The sequence below is a fragment of the Eriocheir sinensis genome, chromosome 7 (genome assembly GCF_024679095.1).
Source record: "Eriocheir sinensis breed Jianghai 21 chromosome 7, ASM2467909v1, whole genome shotgun sequence".
NCBI classification, from domain to species: domain Eukaryota; kingdom Metazoa; phylum Arthropoda; class Malacostraca; order Decapoda; family Varunidae; genus Eriocheir; species Eriocheir sinensis.
The window spans coordinates 19,259,401-19,276,900 of record NC_066515.1 but is presented as its reverse complement, the minus strand read 5'-3'; the positions used below and the strand labels follow the sequence as shown (position 1 = coordinate 19,276,900).

Sequence of the window (17,500 nt, the reverse complement as noted above, 5' to 3'; positions counted from 1 at the left end):
AGAGAGAGAGAGAGAGAGAGAGACATTATAAAAACACACAAACAAAAAACAACACTTAACAACGAAAAAATAAACAAAAACAAAAACGATCAAAGAAAACGGACCTCCACCCCCAGCAGCTAGACATTTTAGGGCCAACTCAGCCATTCCAGGCACGCCCCAACTTACTTGTTATACAGCACGATGTCGGGCAGCCAAATGTGTTCGGAGGGGACGTAGAGCATCTCCACGCCGCCGTAGTCCTCGGGGTTCCAACGTAGCTTGTAGTCATTCCACTCCTGATGCGGGGAACGAGATAGAAGGGTAGTTAGTGAGGGTATTTAGAGAGAGGGAGAGGAAGGGGGGAATAGAGAATAAGAGAGAGAGAGAGAAGTCAGTGGTGGTTTGAAGAGAGAGATGAGATAAGAGGAAAGGGTGAGAGAGAGAGAGAGAGAGAGAGGTATTAAGAGAGAGAGAGAGAGAGGGAGAAAAGGGAATAGCGGGAAAGGGAAGGAAGGAAGGGAAGGGTAGAGAGAGAGGGAGAAATTAGTACTGATATTAGGAGAGAGAGGGAGAGGGAAAAGAGAGAATACAGGAGAGAGAGAGAGAGAGAGAGTGCAAAAGGGAACTGAAACAAAGGGAAGAGAAGGGGAAATGATAAAGAGAAGGGAAGGGGAAGCCGTTTAGGGTAAGAGAACAACGTATGAAGGAATTAAGCGAGAGAGTGGAAGGGGAATAGATTAAGAGTGCAATAAAGGGAGGAGAAGGGAAGGGAGAGAAGGGTGGAGGAAAGGGAGAGAGATAATAGGGAGAACATGTGTGGAATGCGAGTTATGGAATGAGAGGGAGGAGGGAATTCTACTACTACTACTACTACTTCTACTACTACTACTACTACTACTACTACTACTACTGCTACTACTACTACTACTACTACTACTACTACTACTACTACTACTACTACTAATACTAATACTACTACCCTTCCCTCCTTCTTCCTTTCTTCCTTTCCTAACTTCTCTTTCTCCTTTCCTTCTTTCTCTGCACTTCGTTTTTTCTCCTTCCTCTTCTTCCTTTCTTCCCTCCTCCTCCTCCTTCTCCTCCTCTTCCTATCCTGACCTCCATCTTCTTTCTCCCCCTCTTCTCTCCTTCTCTCTTCTCCCTCTCTCTCTCCCTCACTTCGGAACATGACCTAACATCTCTCCTCTACCTGACAGGAGAGACGATTTCGACAGGTGAAGGAAACAGGAGAGATAGAGAAGGACAGGTTGAAAGGATTGGAAAATGGAGAGAAATATGCAGCAAACGTAAAAATATAAATGTTAGCGTCGAACTGCAATACAAGGAAAGGTGTAATAGGTTTGTGTGTGTGTGAATGAATTTGGGTTTTATTGAAAGTTGTAGAAATGGAAATACGAAAAAGGATAGAAAGAAAATAATGAAGGAAGGAAAAGGTGATATATAGTTAGTGTAAAGAATGAAAAGGAAGAGAAAACAAAAGGAAATAAAGGAAGGATAGGAAGGAAATGGTAATACGAAGAAGAATAAGGTAAGAAAATGATGTGAGAATGAAGGAAATGTGGAAATATAGGTTAGCGTGAAAGTGAAGTAACAGAAAAGATAAAATATTTGTGTGTGGAGGAATTTGGGAATATTGAATGACGTAGAAATGGAAATACGAGAAAGGAGAAGAGAATAAAAATAATGTGGATATGAAGGAAATGTGAAAATAATATGATAGCGTGAAATGTGAATACAAGAAAAGATGTGATAGTTGTGTGTGAAAGAATCTGTGAATATGAAAAGTCAGAGAAATGATAAATAGGGAAAGGAGAAGGGTAGAAAATAATGAAAATATGAAGAAAATGTAAAAAGAATATGTTTACGTAGAAATTAAATACAAGAAAAGATAAAATAATTGTCTGTGAACGAACTTGTGTATAAAAAATGATGTAGAAATTGGAATACGAGAGAGGAAAGGAAGGAAAATAATGTGAAAATGAAATAAATGTATAAATAATAATGTAGCGTGGAAATAAAATACACGAAAAGATTATTATAGTTGTATGTAAAAGAATTTGTGTTACGTAAATGTTCTAGAAATGATAACACAGATCCCGAGATGTGAAGAAAATTATATTGGAACAAAGAGCAAAAGCAGAGAAATCTAAAAGAGACTGAAATGAAACTAAAAAGACAAAACATAATAAAAAAGCAGAGAATTAGAAAAAAAACTAAACTTGGTGAGAAAAGAAAATAATAACATAAGAACATAAGGAGTCTGCAAGTTCTTATGTTCTAATGTTACTGATCGGAAAATAAATTAGAAAAGATAATGAAATAGCAGAGAATTAAAAGAAGACATAAATTGGTGTTAAACTGAGATGCAAAAGATAATAAAAGAATAAGGTATATGCAAATGAGAGAACAAAGACTCCAGAAAATATATTACTGGAACAAGGAGGAAAAGTAATACGCGAAAATTTAATAAAACTGTTACGAGTCTCAGATACAATGAACGACAGAACAAGGCAATAAACGAAACAATATACACTCTATGAAAAAAAAAATATTGGAACCCGGAACGAAATTAATAAACGGAATAAAAGAAATGTTGGTTTTGTTGATGAAATACGCGAGGATGAAATAAAAAAAAAGAAGGACAAGAGCTGAAACATGACGTATAATTAGAAACTGAAACAAAAAGGATGCATGAAATATATAAAAGAAAATGTGATGTTAAAATGAACTACACAAAGAAAGAATGGCAAGTTAATACAATAATAATAAGAATAGGCAGAAATAGTATTAAACATGCTGTAAATTATAAAAGAGACAATGTAGGTGAATATGAAAATTGACAAAATATAAAGAAACGTGAATATAAAAGAAATGAAGCATGTTGATATAGAACTTAGTTGAGAGAATAAACACAAATTTGAAAAAGAAAAAGATAAAGAATACTGATAAAGAAGAAAAATGAGAAAATAAAGAGAACGTTAAAGAAAAAAAAAGATAAGAATATTGACGTAGAATTAATTAGACAACATAAAGCAAAAATTGAAAAGGAAAAGAGAAAACAATACTGACGAAGATGGAAAATGAGAAAATTACGAGAAAATTAAGAAAAAAAGATAACTCAATAGAAAACGAGAAAAAAATAGGAAAAATAAAGCAAAAAACAAATAGAAAGTAAAATAAAACAAAACAAAAAAGATTAAAGTCGGATTACAATGTTACTACTTATTATATTTCCAATTATCAGAAAAAAATATGTAAAAAAGTTAATACCATCCTTAGAGAGGCAGTATTTAAAAGGCTGAATATTCACACTTTATCAAACTCGATCGCGCGTGAAAGACAATTATACGTGTGAATAAATCTGATGAGTGAATCTATATAGTAAGTGTGAGGGACTCTCTCTCTCTCTCTCTCTCTCTCTCTCTCTCTCTCTCTCTCTCTCTCTCTCTCTCTCTCTCTCTCTCTCTCTCTCTCTCTCTCTCTCTCTCTCTCTCTCTCTCTCTCTCTCTCTCTCTCTCTCTCTCTTCTCTTTTTTTTAGAACCTTCAAATTTTATGCCCATGAATGTATGAACGAGAGAGAGAGAGAGAGCTTACGTACTCTACCTAAAAAGTGTATGAGTCATTATCTCTATACTTTTACTTTTTTTCTCTCCTTTCACCTCCTCCCTCTCCTCCTCCTCCTCCTCCTCCTCCTCCTCCTCCTCCTCTTCCTCCTTCTCCTCCTCCTCCTCTCAGCTACAGAAGAGAAAAATACCTTCATCTTAAAACAATTTTGAAGTACTCCAACAATAGAGTCTTTGTGAGAGAGAGAGAGAGAGAGAGAGAGAGAGAGAGAGATAGTAAATGAAATGGGCTGCTGTTTTAAGAGAGGAAATGGAGGCGGAGGAGGAGGAAGAAGAGGAAGAGAGGAAGATATCATGTCCTCCTCCTCCTCCTCGTCCTCCTCCTCCTCCTCCTCCTCCTCCTCTAACTCCTCCTCCTCCTCCTCCTCCTCCATTGTGCGAATTTCAATTATATTATTTTTTTTTACTTCTTTTGTCTTTATTTTCCTTTTGTTCTTCATCTTTGTCTTCTTTTCTTTGTCTTTTGTTTCTTCCTTTTCTTCTTCTTCTTCTTCTTCTTCTTCTTCTTCTTCTTCTTCTTCTGCTTCTTCTTTTTCTTGTTCTTTTTTTCTTTTTCTCCTTCTTCTTCTTCTTCTTCTTTATTTCCATCATTATCTTATTCTTTCTTATTTCTTCTATTATTTCATATTTTTCTTGTTATTCTTCTCTTTTCTTCTTTTCTTCCTTTATCTTCTTCCTTCCTTTCTCTCTATTCGTCTCTCTCTCTCTCTCCATCTTTCTTTCTGTTTCCTTCCTTCGTTTTCGTTGACCTTTATTTTCTCCATCTTTTATTCATTCTCATTATCTCCATTCTCTCTCTTTCTCTCCTCCTCCTCCTCCTCCTCCTCTTCCAAGTCTTCCTCCTCCTCCTCTTCCTCTTCTTTCCTCTCCTACTCATATTTCTTTCTTGCATCCTTAAGTACCCAACCACCTGTCCTATTCCTCCTCCTCCTCCTCCTCCTCTTCCTCCTCTTCCTCCTCTTCCTCCTCCTCCTTCTCCTCCTCCTCCTCCTCCTCTTGCTCCTCCTTACTCCTTCATCTTCTCTTCTTTCTTACCGCACGAGTCATTCTGAATTCTCCTCCTCCTCCTCCTCCTCCTCCTCCTCCTCCTCCTCCTCCTCCTCCTCCTCCTCCTCTTCGCTAACCGCACGATGCATATTCAAAGAGGAAAACAAGAGGTGATTCGTGGTTCTCTTGCCCTCCAGCACCACATGAGCAGACTCTTCCTCTTTCCTCTTATTTCCTCTTTTTCCTCTTGCTTTTCCTCTTTCTTGTCTTCTTCCTTTCTTACTCTTGTCACGTTTTCTTTTTCCTCCTCCTGATTTTGCTTTTCTTGTTTATTTTCCTTCCTTTCCTCTTTCCTCTTGTTTTCTCTTTCCTCTTCCTCTTCCTTTTTCTTCTTCTTCTTCCTCCTTTCTGACTTCATTCCCTTCATTCTCTTCTCTTCTTCCTCTTATTATAGATTTTCTTCTGATTTTTTATTCTCCCTCTTCCTCTTTCCTTCCTTCCTCTTCCTCTTCTTCCTCTTTCATCTTAATTTCTCTTCTTTCTTATTTTCCTTATGTTCTTTTGATTTTGATTCCTCTTTTGTTTTAAGGTAATGGTTTTGCTCTCTCTCTCTCTCTCTCTCTCTCTCTCTCTCTCTCTCTCTCTCTCTCTCTCTCTCTCTCTCTCTCTCTCTCTCTCTCTCTCTCTCTCTCTCTCTCTCTCTCTCTCTCTCTCTCTCTCTCTCTCTCTCTCTCTCTCTCTCTCTCTCTCTCTCTCTTCCATTATTCATTTATTTACTACGTGTCTTTATTTTCTCTTGTCATGCTCTTTTTTATTAGTTTTATTTTTTTTATTTTTTTTATTTACAAAGCCAGATAGAAAAGAAAAAAAATGGCATGGCCGAATTCGCTCACTTTTATTGCGTTTTTTTATTGAATCGTCGCTCTCTCTCTCTCTCTCTCTCTCTCTCTCTCTCTCTCTCTCTCTCTCTCTCTCTCTCTCTCTCTCTCTCTCTCTCTCTCTCTCTCTCTCTCTCTCTCTCTCTCTCTCTCTCTCTCTCTCTCTCTCTCTCTCTCTCTCTCTTTTTTTTTTATTTAAACGTGTTCAGTACATTAGTACATGGCAGTATTATTTGTCTATGCTAAAGTTCCCCCGACCGTTGGGGAGCTATTTAAAAGCTTCTGCCGATTATATTATACAATTATTATACAATATATTATACAATTATATATATACATATTTACGGTGGGTGTCGGAGTAGCCACCAGTGGGACGCAACCTTCATCAGCTGAGTGGACAGTTGTGTCACATCCACATCAGCCGTGTGTTTGTTCCACCACACCAACTCTGCGATGGAGAAAACACGTTGGTGGGTGCTGGGCAGGCCATTGGCACTTCAGGAGGAGGCGTTGCTCAGCACCGTTCTCGTGCTGCGCTCAGACCTCCTCCAGGTAGCCCTCAGGTCCGTCAGGTGGGGCACTAGGCCCTTGTGCCTTGTGTAGCACCGTCAGGGCAGCGACGCGGCGACGGTGCTCCAGGCTATTCAGCTGGTTCGTGGCTGGTCTTGCCCTTCCTTCGTGTGGGTGTTGTTGTTGTTGTTGTTGTTGTCGCTGTGTCTCCCACTGGCTCGGTCGGTGGTGCTGGGTGCCGTTGATGAGGCGTTCAGCCCTCCTCTGCACCTTGTCTAGCAGGTTGAGGTGGCAGCGGGCGCTGGCCATCCAGGTGAGCGGTGCATACTCCATCACTGGACGGACTTGTGCCTTATAGAGGGTGTTCAGGCCTTCAGCATCGAGGAGGTTCTTCATGCGGCGCAGGAGGTTCACCTTCTGGGAGGCTTTTTGCGCCACCCTTTCAAGGTGACGGTCAAACCGCAGCTGGGAGTCCACCTCCACGCCCAGGATGTCGACGCTGGACTGCAGAGGGATGGTGTCATTCCCGAATCTCAGTCTGCCGTGTCGTTGCCTCGCGTCCTCCCGAGAACGTGATATTACCATGGCCTGGGTTTTGTCAGGGGCAAACCTGACTTGCCACCTCTTTCCCCAGGCCATTATGTCTGCCAACTGTCTGTTGACGGACTCTATCACGTCCTGGGCTTCCTCCCTCTTGTATGTTCTGGAGAGGGTGCAGTCGTCGGCGTAAGCGCTTGCTGCCGGGATGGTTTGCAGGAGGTCGTTAAAGTAAATGTTCCACAGAATAGGTCCAAGGACGGACCCCTGTGGAACGGAGGCCTCCACCGGGAAGCTGGTCGAGGTGCTTCCGTTGACTGCTACGTGGAGGCTCCTGCCTAACAGGTAGTTTGAGAGCAGGCGCAGCAGGTCCCCCGTGATGCCTAGTTGCTGTAGCTTCGCCGTCAGACCGCGGTGCCAAACGGAGTCTCTCTCTCTCTCTCTCTCTCTCTCTCTCTCTCTCTCTCTCTCTCTCTCTCTCTCTCTCTCTCTCTCTCTCTCTCTCCATTTGTTTATCTACTTCCAATCTCATTTGTCAGGTTTTTTCTCCTCCTCCTCCTCCTCCTCCTCCTCCTCGTCTTCCTCCTTCTCCTACTCCTCCTCCTCCTCCTTCTTCTTCTCCTCCTCCTACTCCTCCTCCTCCTTATTGGGTCATTAAACAAACAGACTAGATTCGTGGAGCCGTACATTATGAGAGAGAGAGAGAGAGAGAGAGAGAGAGACTGACTAATCTAATAAATATCGCTTTTACATCTCATAACCTCATTCTCTCTCTCTCTCTCTCTCTCTCTCTCTCTCTCTCTCTCTCTCTCTCTCTCTCTCTCTCTCTCTCTCTCTCTCTCTCTCTCTCTCACCCACAAATCACCTCATAAACACCTGTATTTGCACCTGTTTCATCCACCTAATTACGTCTAACTCTTTCATAATTACCTTCATAACCTCGCTAATGATCTAGAATTTATGACGCAATTTTTCGCTCGCTTCGTTCTGCTTTAGGCCTGCAATCTGTTCTCTCTTGCCCTTCCTTCTTCTCCCTTCCTCACCCTTTTTTCCTAATCTTCTTATAGGGTGAGAGAGGGAGGGAGGGAGAGAGAGGAAGGGAGGGGATGTGAGTGTAAGCTGGGAAAGGAGGGAGAGGGAGAAGGAGGGAGAAAGGGAGAGAGGAAGTGAAGTGAAAATCGAGAGCAGAATTTCACTATCATATTCTTTTTTTTATTTCCTTTCCTTTCCACATCGCAGTACGTAAGCCTTTTATATTCTCTATCTATCTATCTGTATCTATCTATCTATCTGTCTATCTATCTATCTATCTATCTCATACATACATGCACGCATACATTAATACATTCCCAGGTAAGGTTAACGCATTCCACTCCCACCTTGATTATACAGGTAACATTTCTCACCTGTCCAGCTCGTCCCTTTTACCTGTTATCACAATTACCTTTCCCCATTTACCGTTTATTTATGTTCCTTATTTGCGTTTTTTCATTTCTTTTCTCGAGCTCGTAGTTTCCTATTTACCTATTCCGTTTATCCGTTTATCTGTTATTCCCCTTTTCTTTAACTTCATATTCGTATTAGTAGCAGTTTGAGGATAATGAAGGGAAAGAGTAGAGGGGAAGATGAGGAGAGGAGGAAGAGGAGGAGGAAGAGGAGGAGGAGGAAGAAGAGGAGGACCGTGGTATGAAAGGAAAGTTTAAAAAAAAGAAGGAATGGAGAAGAGCGAGGGAAAGAGAGATAGAAAATATGATTACCTTATCCACTCATCTCTCTCTCTCTCTCTCTCTCTCTCTCTCTCTCTCTCTCTCTCTCTCTCTCTCTCTCTCTCTCTCTCTCTCTCTCTCTCTCTCTCTCTCTCTCTCTCTCTCTCTCTCTCTCTCTCTCTCTCTCTCTCTCTCTCTCTCTCTCTCTCTCTCTCTCTCTCTCTCTCTCTCTCTCTCTCTCTCTCTCTCTCTCTCTCTCTCTGTTAAACTAGATTCAAGTAAAAAGAAACAATGAGAGTAATTTTCCACTCGCCTCTTCAACTCTGGGGCTTTTGAGAAGAGGAGGAAGAGGAGGAGGAGAAGAGGAGGAGGAGGAGGAGGAGGAGGTGTATTGAATAAAGGAGAACGAATAGAAGAGAAGCAAAATTATTACAATGGACAGCCGAACAATTTTGAAGTACAGATGTGTGTGTGTGTGTGTGTGTGTGTGTGTGTGTGTGTGTGTGTGTGTGTGTGTGTGTGTGTGTGTGTGTGTGTGTGTGTGTTTATGCATTTATGTATGTAATGCATATCTAAAGGAATCATTGAGAAATATTACAACTGTTATTTCATATACATGAAGAGAGAGAGAGAGAGAGAGAGAGAGAGGTGTATTGAAATGTCACGGTCGAAATGATAAAGGAAAGGGAAAAATGGAGCGCAGAGAGAGAGAGAGAGGGAGAGAGAATATTTGTTTGACTGAATCTCTACAACAGTTGACTAAAGGGGAAGTCTCTCTCTCTCTCTCTCTCTCTCTCTCTCTCTCTCTCTCTCTCTCTCTCTCTCTCTCTCTCTCTCTCTCTCTCTCTCTCTCTCTCTCCTGTCCATTAAAAAGACTAATGAGGACACACCTTAATCACAGGTAGAGCGACGTACACACACACACACACACACACACACACACACACACACACACACACACACACACACACACACACACACTTTTTCTTCTTTGTTTTTATTACCTTTGTTGTCTTTATCTTTGTTGTCTTCTTTTTTCTTCTTCGTTCTTTTTATGCTTCCAGTTTTATTATTTTTTTTCTTTAGTCTTCCTTGAAATATTATCTTCATCATCAAAGTTATATTTCTTCGTTATTTTTCTTCTTTGTTTGTCATTATCCTTCTTGTTTTCTTTTTCTTTTTCTTCGTTCTTGTTATTTATATCTTCAGTTTTATTATTTATTTTTTTTAGTTTTCCACGTAATAATAACCTCTAAACATCTATTTCTTCTTTTTTTCTATCTATTTCTAAGTCTTTCTTCTCTGTTGTTTTCTTTTTCTTATCTTTTCTTGTTATTCATTTCCAGTTTTATTTTATTTTTTTAGTTTCCCTTCCAGTAATATTTTGATCACTAAAGTTATATTTCTTCATCATTTTTATTCTTTGTTATCTATGTTGTTTTCTTTCTCTTGTAGTTATTTGTGATGTATATCTATTTTTTTTGTTTGTTTGTTTGTGTCCCTCGTAGTAATATTTTCACCACTAAACATCTATTTCTTCTTTTTCTATCTATTTCTATCTATTTCTTCTCCTCTTCTTTTTTCTTCTCATTTATCATCTTCATCGTCTTCTTTCTCTTCCTCGTTTCCTCGTTCTTGTTATGTATATCCAGTTATTTTTTTCTTTTAGATTCCTTCATAATAATATTTTCACCTTTCTTTTCTACTTTTTCTTCTTCATTATCACATTTATCGTCTTCTTTTTCTTATTCCATCTTGTTAAGTATTCCCTGCTTTATTTTTTGATTTTCGTGTACCTCATAATAATACTTTCACCCCTAAAGATCTATTGCCTCCAAAGACCTATTAAGTCCATTATCTTTCATTTCCTAATCAGATAAACGTCATTACAGTTATTGCAAATTAGGCCACCGGTGCTTTTCGGGTTGATATAGTGCTATGCCTCTCAGGAAGTCGATAAGAGGAGGAGGAGGAGGAGGAGGAGGAGGAGGAGGAAGACGAAGATGAGGAGAAAGGGGAGGAGGAGGAGAAGGAAGAGAAATTGAAAAAAGGAAGAGATGACAGATGGTTAACTTGAGAGAGATAGAAGGAGAAGAAGGAGGAGGAGGAAGAGGAAGAGGAAGAGGATGAGGAAGAGGAGGAGGGTCAAGGGATGGAAGAAAGGGGAGGTAAGGAATGTCATGAAGGGGAGATGACAAATTTGAGAGAGAGAGAGAGAGAGAGAGAGAGAGAAAGGTTCCCAGTACGTGATCGACATTTCTAATCTCTCTCTCTCTCTCTCTCTCTCTCTCTCTCTCTCTCTCTCTCTCTCTCTCTCTCTCTCTCTCTCTCTCTCTCTCTCTCTCTCTCTCTCTCTCTCTCTCTCTCTCTCTCTCTCTCTCTCTCTCTCTCTCTCTCTCTCTCTCTCTCTCTCTCTCTCTCTCTCTCTCTCTCTCTCTCTCTCGTACCATAAACTGAAAAGCTTTGCTCCATACTTTTCCCTCCACTTAGAGAGAGAGAAAATTTACCTCACCTATTTTTCTCTCCGCAGGTAAGTAGTGGAGGGAAATTTATACACCTGGGCATGTTTACCTCCACCTGCCACCTCCCTTTCCTCCTCCTCCTCCTCCTCCTCCTCCTCCGCCTCCTCCATACCTCTGTTTTACCTGTAAGAGAAGATCAATTAAAGGAGAAAGAGAGGCAGGTAAGGTAGATAGATAGAGAGAGAGAGAGAGAGAGAGAGAGAGAGAGAGAGAGTACAGTTCACTTTCTCTTAAATTCTTCTCTCCATTCATCTCTCCGTTATTCTCCTCTTCCTCCTCTTTCCTCACCTCTTCCTCCATTCGTACTGTTCATCTCTCGCTCCTCTTTCTCTTCCTCCTTTATTACAATTCCTCTTCTCTTCTCTCCTCCGTTCTCCTCTTTTTCCCTCTCCTCTTTTTTCACCTCCTCCTCCATTCGTATAGTTCATCTTCTTGTCTTCTTCTTCTTCTTCTTTCGTTATTACAAATCCTCTTTCATCAGTATTACGCCTTAATTCCTCTTTCTTCTCTTCTCTTTCTTCTCTCCCCTCCTTTATCCCTCTTTCTTTAATTCCCTGCTTTGGTGTCTGCTGCCTTATCCCTTTGTTCTATGTCTTGCTCGATTTTCCCCTATTCCCCCTTTTTATTCTCTCTCTCTCTCTCTCTCTCTCTCTCTCTCTCTCTCTCTCTCTCTCTCTCTCTCTCTCTCTCTCTCTCTCTCTCTCTCTCTCTCTCTCTCTCTCTCTCTCTCTCTCTCTCTCTCTCTCTCTCTCTCTCTCTCTCTCTCTCTCTCTCTCTCTCTCTCTCTCTCTCTCTCTCTCTCTCTCTCTCTCTCTCTCTCTCTCTCTCTCTCTCTCTCTCTCTCTCTCTCTCTCTCTATCTCTCTCTCTCTCTCTCTCTCTCTCTCTCTCTCTCTCTCTCTCTCTCTCTCTATCTCTCTCTCTCTCTCTCTCTCTCTCTCTCTCTCTCTCTCTCTCTCTCTCTCTCTCTCTCTCTCTCTCTCTCTCTCTCTCTCTCTCTCTCTCTCTCTCTCTCTCTCATCTCCATAACCTCTCCACTCTTTCACCCTTCCGCTTCCTTCTCCTCCTCCTCCTCCTCCTCCTCCTCCTCCTCCTCTTCCACTTAACCATCTTCTCTCCTTCCCAAATTTCATTATGAGCGTCCGGTACTGAGGAAAAGAAAAAAGGAGGAGAAGGAGGAGGAGGAGGAAGAGGAGGAGGAAGTGGAGTGTGTGTGTGTGTGTGTGTGTGTGTGTGTGTGTGTGTGTGTGTGTGTGTGTGTGTGTGTGTGTGTGTGTGTGTGTGTGTGTGTGTGTGTGTGTGTGTGTTGCAGGTGTTGCTCGTAAGGTGTTGCCATTCTTGTTTTTCTTCACTAACTCACAATTGAGGTGTTGCGGAGAGGAAGGAAGGGAGGGAGGGAGGGAGGGAAGGAAAGAAGGAAGGAAGAAAGAAAGGAAGAAAGAAAGAAAGAGAGAAAGAAAGAAAGAACGGTAAGAAGGATGGAAGAAAGGAATGAATGAATGAATGAAGGAAGGAATGAAGGAAGGAAGGAAGGAAGGAAGAAAGAAAGAAAGAAAGAAAGAAAGAAAGAAAGAAAGGAGAGAGGGAAGGAAGGAAGGAAAGGAAAGGAAAGGAAAGGACAGGAAGGAAAGGAAGTAAGAAAGGAAGGAAGGAAGGAAGGAAGGAAGGAAGGAAGGAAGGAAAGAAAGGAAGGAAGGAAGGTGGTGAGTAATATAAGCAGAAAACAATTACCTCTGTCTTCCTTTTTTTGTTATTTTCTTCGTCTTCTTTGTTATAATTATCTTTGTCTTCTCTTAATTAATTTTCTTTTCTTTTTTACTCTCCTAAACATTATTCATTTTCTTCTCATTTTTCTTCTTTGTTGTCTTCTCTTTCTTTTTACGCGTTGTCTTACTTTTTCTTCTTCCCTCAAACATAACGCTTTTTACATCTTTATTCATTCATTCCTTGTTATCTTCTTTGTTTTCTTGTCTTCATTTTCTTATCCATTTTCTTCTTTTTTCTTTTTCTTTAACACATTTCTCTTCCCTCTCTTTCTTTCTCTCTTCTTTTTTTTTTGTATTTTTCTTGTTTTCTTCTTCTATTTCTTCTCTTCTTTTTTCCTCTACGTATTATTATTACTGTTGTTGTTGTTGTTGTTGTTGTTGTTACCCTGATCACGTCACGTCGTTACCATGGCAACCACTCAAAGAGGAGATGTGACAGCTGCATCTCTTCCTCCTCTTCCTCTTCCTCCCCTTCTTCTTCCTCTTCCTCCCCTTCCTCTTTTCCTCCTCCTTTAGCTCCTCATTGCTCCCTTTTCTTACTCTTTGTTCTTCCTTTTTTGTCCTCAGTGTTATCTTCTTCCTCTCTATCTCCTCTTCTTCCTCTTACACTCTTCTCCTCTTTCCTTCCTCCCCTTCCTCTTCTCCCTTCTTTATCTTTAACTTTTTCCTATTCCTCTTTTTATCTTCTTCCTTTCCTTCTTTTATCCTCTATCTTTCTCTATTCTCTTTTGTTTTTCTGCTCTTTTACTCCTCTCTTCCCCTTTTCTCTTTTATCCTTTCCCCTTTCCTTTTCATCCTCTCTTTTTTACCTCGCCACTATCTGTTTCTCCTCTCTCTCATCTCCCTCTCTCTTTCCATCCTCTTCTCCTCTTCCTACTCTTGGCCTCTCCATTCTCCTCTTCTCCCTCTCTTCCCTCTCTTTCTCCTCTATCCCTTTCTCTCCTCTTCCTTGCTTCATTGTGTTTAGAGAGAGAGAGAAAGAGAAAACATCCCTCCTTCCTTCCTTGTTTCCTTCCCCTCCTCTCCTTCCTCTCCTCCCTCCTTCCTTCCTTCCCTCTCTTTTATTCCACCTTTCCTTTTCCCTCGCCTCCTCCCTCCCTTACCTACACCTTACCTTACCTTACCTAACCTTACCTTACCTCATCTTACCTGACTTAACCTGACCTAATCTTACTTTACCAAACCCCCTTACCTTACCTGACCTAACATTACATAACCTTACCTAACCTAACCTTACCTCACCTGACCTAACCTTACCTGACCTAACCTTACCTGATCTCACCTTACCCTACCTTACTTTATCTTACCTTACCTTACCTTACCTTACCAGACCTGACCTTACCTGACTTTCCCTTACACTACCTTATCTAACCTAACCTAACCTTACCTTACCTTACCTTACCTGACCTTACCTAACCTTACCTTACCTGACCTTACCTTACGACACTTACCTGTTCTACCCACACGTTGGAGGTCATGATTTGGTTCTTGAGATTCTGGAAAAAAAGAAGAAAAAAAGTTAGATTCACACCTTTGTACCTTAATGAGGGAAGAAATTAGTTTACTTGTGAATGAATTACCTTGATTTTGATAACGTTAATTATTTTGCCAAGTTGATGAGAAGTTTGCGTTGCCTGATGTTTTTTTTATTGTTATTAGTATGTTTGTGATAACTGATAGTAATAAAATGATGATAGTAAATATGTTAATGATAAAAATAATAAGAATAGTAAGAAGAAGAAGAAGAATATTCAAAACGTTGCTGTGATTTCAAGTTACAACATTTACTTAACGGAGAAAAAAATAAGAAAATAAACCACTAGTACTCATTCAAACAAAAAAAAACAATAGACATTTTAATATAATTCCTCAAAAAAAATTAAAATCGAAAGGAAATAAAAACTAAAAATAGAAAATATGAAGACTCGAAAAATAAAAATATATGGTAAAATCTCAATGACCCATAATGAAAAAAAAAACGAATACAAGAAAAATAAAAACAAATTAAAAAATATTTAAAAATCGAAACAGTCAAAATAGGGAAAAATAGAAAAACCAGAAATCGAAAAAATAATAAAATGAAACAAAAATAAAAATGTCAAAATCTCAATGACCCAAAATAAAAAAAAATCGAATACAAGAAAAATAAAAACAAGTCAAAAAATATAAAAAATCAAAATAGAGTCAAATTAGGAAAAAAACGGGAAAAACAAAAATCGACAAAGAATTAAATGAAAATAAAAAAAATATCAAAATCGGGTCCAATTATCATATTGCCACTAAAAAGAGTAATTTATGAGATATGAGTCCCCAAAATATTAATGCGATTCCGTCCTGATTAATATGGAAAGATTTAATTTGGAAGTCGATTGGTGAAAAAATAATAATAACGATAATAATAATTTCCTGCACTCATTATAATAGCGAGAAAATTTGAGTGCGTGATTATTATGCATAACACGTATACACACACACACACACACACACACACACACATACACTAATCTAATTTTCTCTCCCTCTCCCTCTCTCCTTCTCTTTCTCTCGTTTTCGCCCTTCCCTCTTTCTTTTCCTCCTTTCTTTCCTTCTTTTCATCACACACACACACACACACACACACACACACACACACACACACACACACACACACACACACACACACACTCTTACTTCTTTTTTTCTCTCTCCCTTCCTCCTTCTCTTTCTCTCGTTTCTCCCTTCCTTCTTTCCTTTCCTCCTTTCTTTCCTTTCCTTCTTCCCTCTTTCCTTCACACACTCTACTTTTCTCTCTCTTTCTCTCCCTTCCTCCCTCTTTCTCTTTATCTCCTTTCTCTTGTCACTCTTTCCTTTCCTCCTTCTTTTCCTTCCTTTCTTCCTTTTTCTTTCCCTCCTCATTCCCTCCTTCTCATTTCGTCCTTCATTCATTCCTTTCCTTCTCCACTTCTCTCCTTCCTTTCCTGTTTCCCTTCCTTTCCTTTCCCTTCATTTCCCTACCGTACTTTTCTTTCCTACCCTTCTTTTTCTCTTTCCTTCTGTGTTCCTATTTCTTTCCCTCCTTCCCTTCCCTTCCCTTCCATTCCCTTCCCTTCTCCTTCCTTCCTTCCTTCCCTCCCCCCTTCCTGTCCTTCGCTTTCTGTGTCCCTCCAAACTTTCTATCCCATCCTTCCTTCCCTTCTCATTTCCGTCCCTTTCGTCCTCTCTTCCCTTCCCTTCTCCTTCCTTCCTTCCCTCCCCCCTTCCTCTCCTCCGCTTTCTGTGTCCCTCCAAACTTTCTATCCCATCCTTCCTTCCCTTCCCATTTCCGTCCCTTCCTCCCTCTCTTCCCTCCCTTCCTTCCCTCCCTCCTTTCCTCCGCTTCCTCTGTCCCTCGCTTCCAATGCTAATTTTAGGAAAGTTTTCACCTTTGCTTAACTTTCCTAATGATAGAAATAATACGGCCATTACCGAGAGAGAGAGAGAGAGAGAGAGAGAGAGAGAGAGAGAGAGAGAGAGAGAGAGAGGACACATGATATCTCCGTCTCCCTCCTTCACTCCCTCCTCCTCCTCCTCCTCCTCCTCCTCTCTCTCTTCTTCCTCCTCCTCCTCCTCCTCCTCCTCCTCCTCCTCCTCCTTCTCCTCCTTCTCTTCCTGCTTTATCTTCTCTATCTCTCTTCCTGTGTTCCTCGACGTTACAGAAAATTGAGAGAGGGAAGAAGAGGAAAGTTGATCAAGAGGAGGAGGAGGAGGAGGAGGAGGAGAGGAGGAGGAGGAGGAGGAGGAGGAGGAGGAGGAGGAGGAGGAGGAGGAGGAGGAGGTATTGTGTAGGTAATATAGCCACTTAATTATGAAATGGTACTTAAATTAGAACGAGAGAGAGAGAGAGAGAGAGAGAGAGAGAGAGAGAGAGAGAGAGAGAGAGAGAAGCAGACAGACAGACATAGAAAAACTAATAAATGTAATAATAATAATAATAATAATAATAATAATAATAATAATAATAATAATAATAATAATAATAATAATAATAATAATAATAATAATAATAATAATAATAATAGTAATAATAATGATAATAGAAATAGTAATAACTCTTAATATTTTTTTTGGACTTTCTTCCTAATGATTTGTTACGTCATATTAAGTGCCGGAAGAGGAAGAGGAAGAGGAGGAGGAGGAGGAGAAGGTCTTGGCGGTCGTGGTAAAAAGGAGAGGAGGTTGTAGTAGAGGAATTAGGAAGAGGAGGAGGAGGAGGTGGGGAGGAGGAGGAGGAGGAGGAGGAGAAGGAGGAGGAGGCTGGTCATATTGTTTTTCCGTTATTTATGACCGAAAGGAAAATTATGTGAAGGGGTAGGCCTGTCCACTTCTCTCCCTCTTTCTCCCCTTTTTTGCATCCCTCCACCCCCTCCAACCACCCCTTCTCCCCCCTCATATATCACCCATAACCTCCCCCTCTTCACCCCTACCCCCTATAACCCCCCCATCTTATTTCTCTGTATTAATATGGCCGTTGACTCTCTCTCTCTCTCTCTCTCTCTCTCTCTCTCTCTCTCTCTCTCTCTCTCTCTCTCTCTCTCTCTCTCTCTCTCTCTCTCTCTCTCTCTCTCTCTCTCTCTCTCTCTCTCTCTCTCTCTCTCTCTCTCTCTCTCTCTCTCTCTCTCTCTCTCTCTCTCTCTCTCTCTCTCTCTCTCTCTCTCTCTCTCTCTCTCTCTCTCTCTCTCTCTCTCTCTCTCTCTCTCTCTCCTCGTCAGAATTCACTTAACATCATTGAATTTTCATTTTGTCGCCAGTTTTAGGTCAGCGAGGAGAGACGAGTATTGCTGTGGCCTTTTATATATCGAATTCCTGTGTCTGTTCACCTGTTTTCTGTTTCACCTTCTGTTTGTTTCTCTGTTTGTATTTTAACTCTATCTCTCTCTATTTCCTATTTTCTTGTTTCATTTTCTTATTTGTATTTTCGTATGAATTTCTGATACACTTTTATCCCCTGTCTTT

General features: G+C 40.5%; 1 protein-coding gene across 4 annotated transcripts in view; it reads right to left on the bottom strand.

The window, feature by feature from the left end:
- LOC126994259 (acetylcholine receptor subunit beta-like 2) overlaps positions 1-17,500 on the bottom strand; it is a 140,126-nt gene that overhangs the window by 96,193 nt on the left and 26,433 nt on the right. For all 4 annotated transcript variants that reach the window (XM_050853544.1, XM_050853550.1, XM_050853556.1 and 1 more), the window contains exons 3-4: positions 13,981-14,025; positions 169-278 (exon numbers count right to left, since the gene is read on the bottom strand). In XM_050853544.1, the coding sequence (XP_050709501.1) occupies positions 169-278; positions 13,981-14,025 (155 nt within the window). The remainder of the gene's footprint in view (positions 1-168; positions 279-13,980; positions 14,026-17,500) is intronic.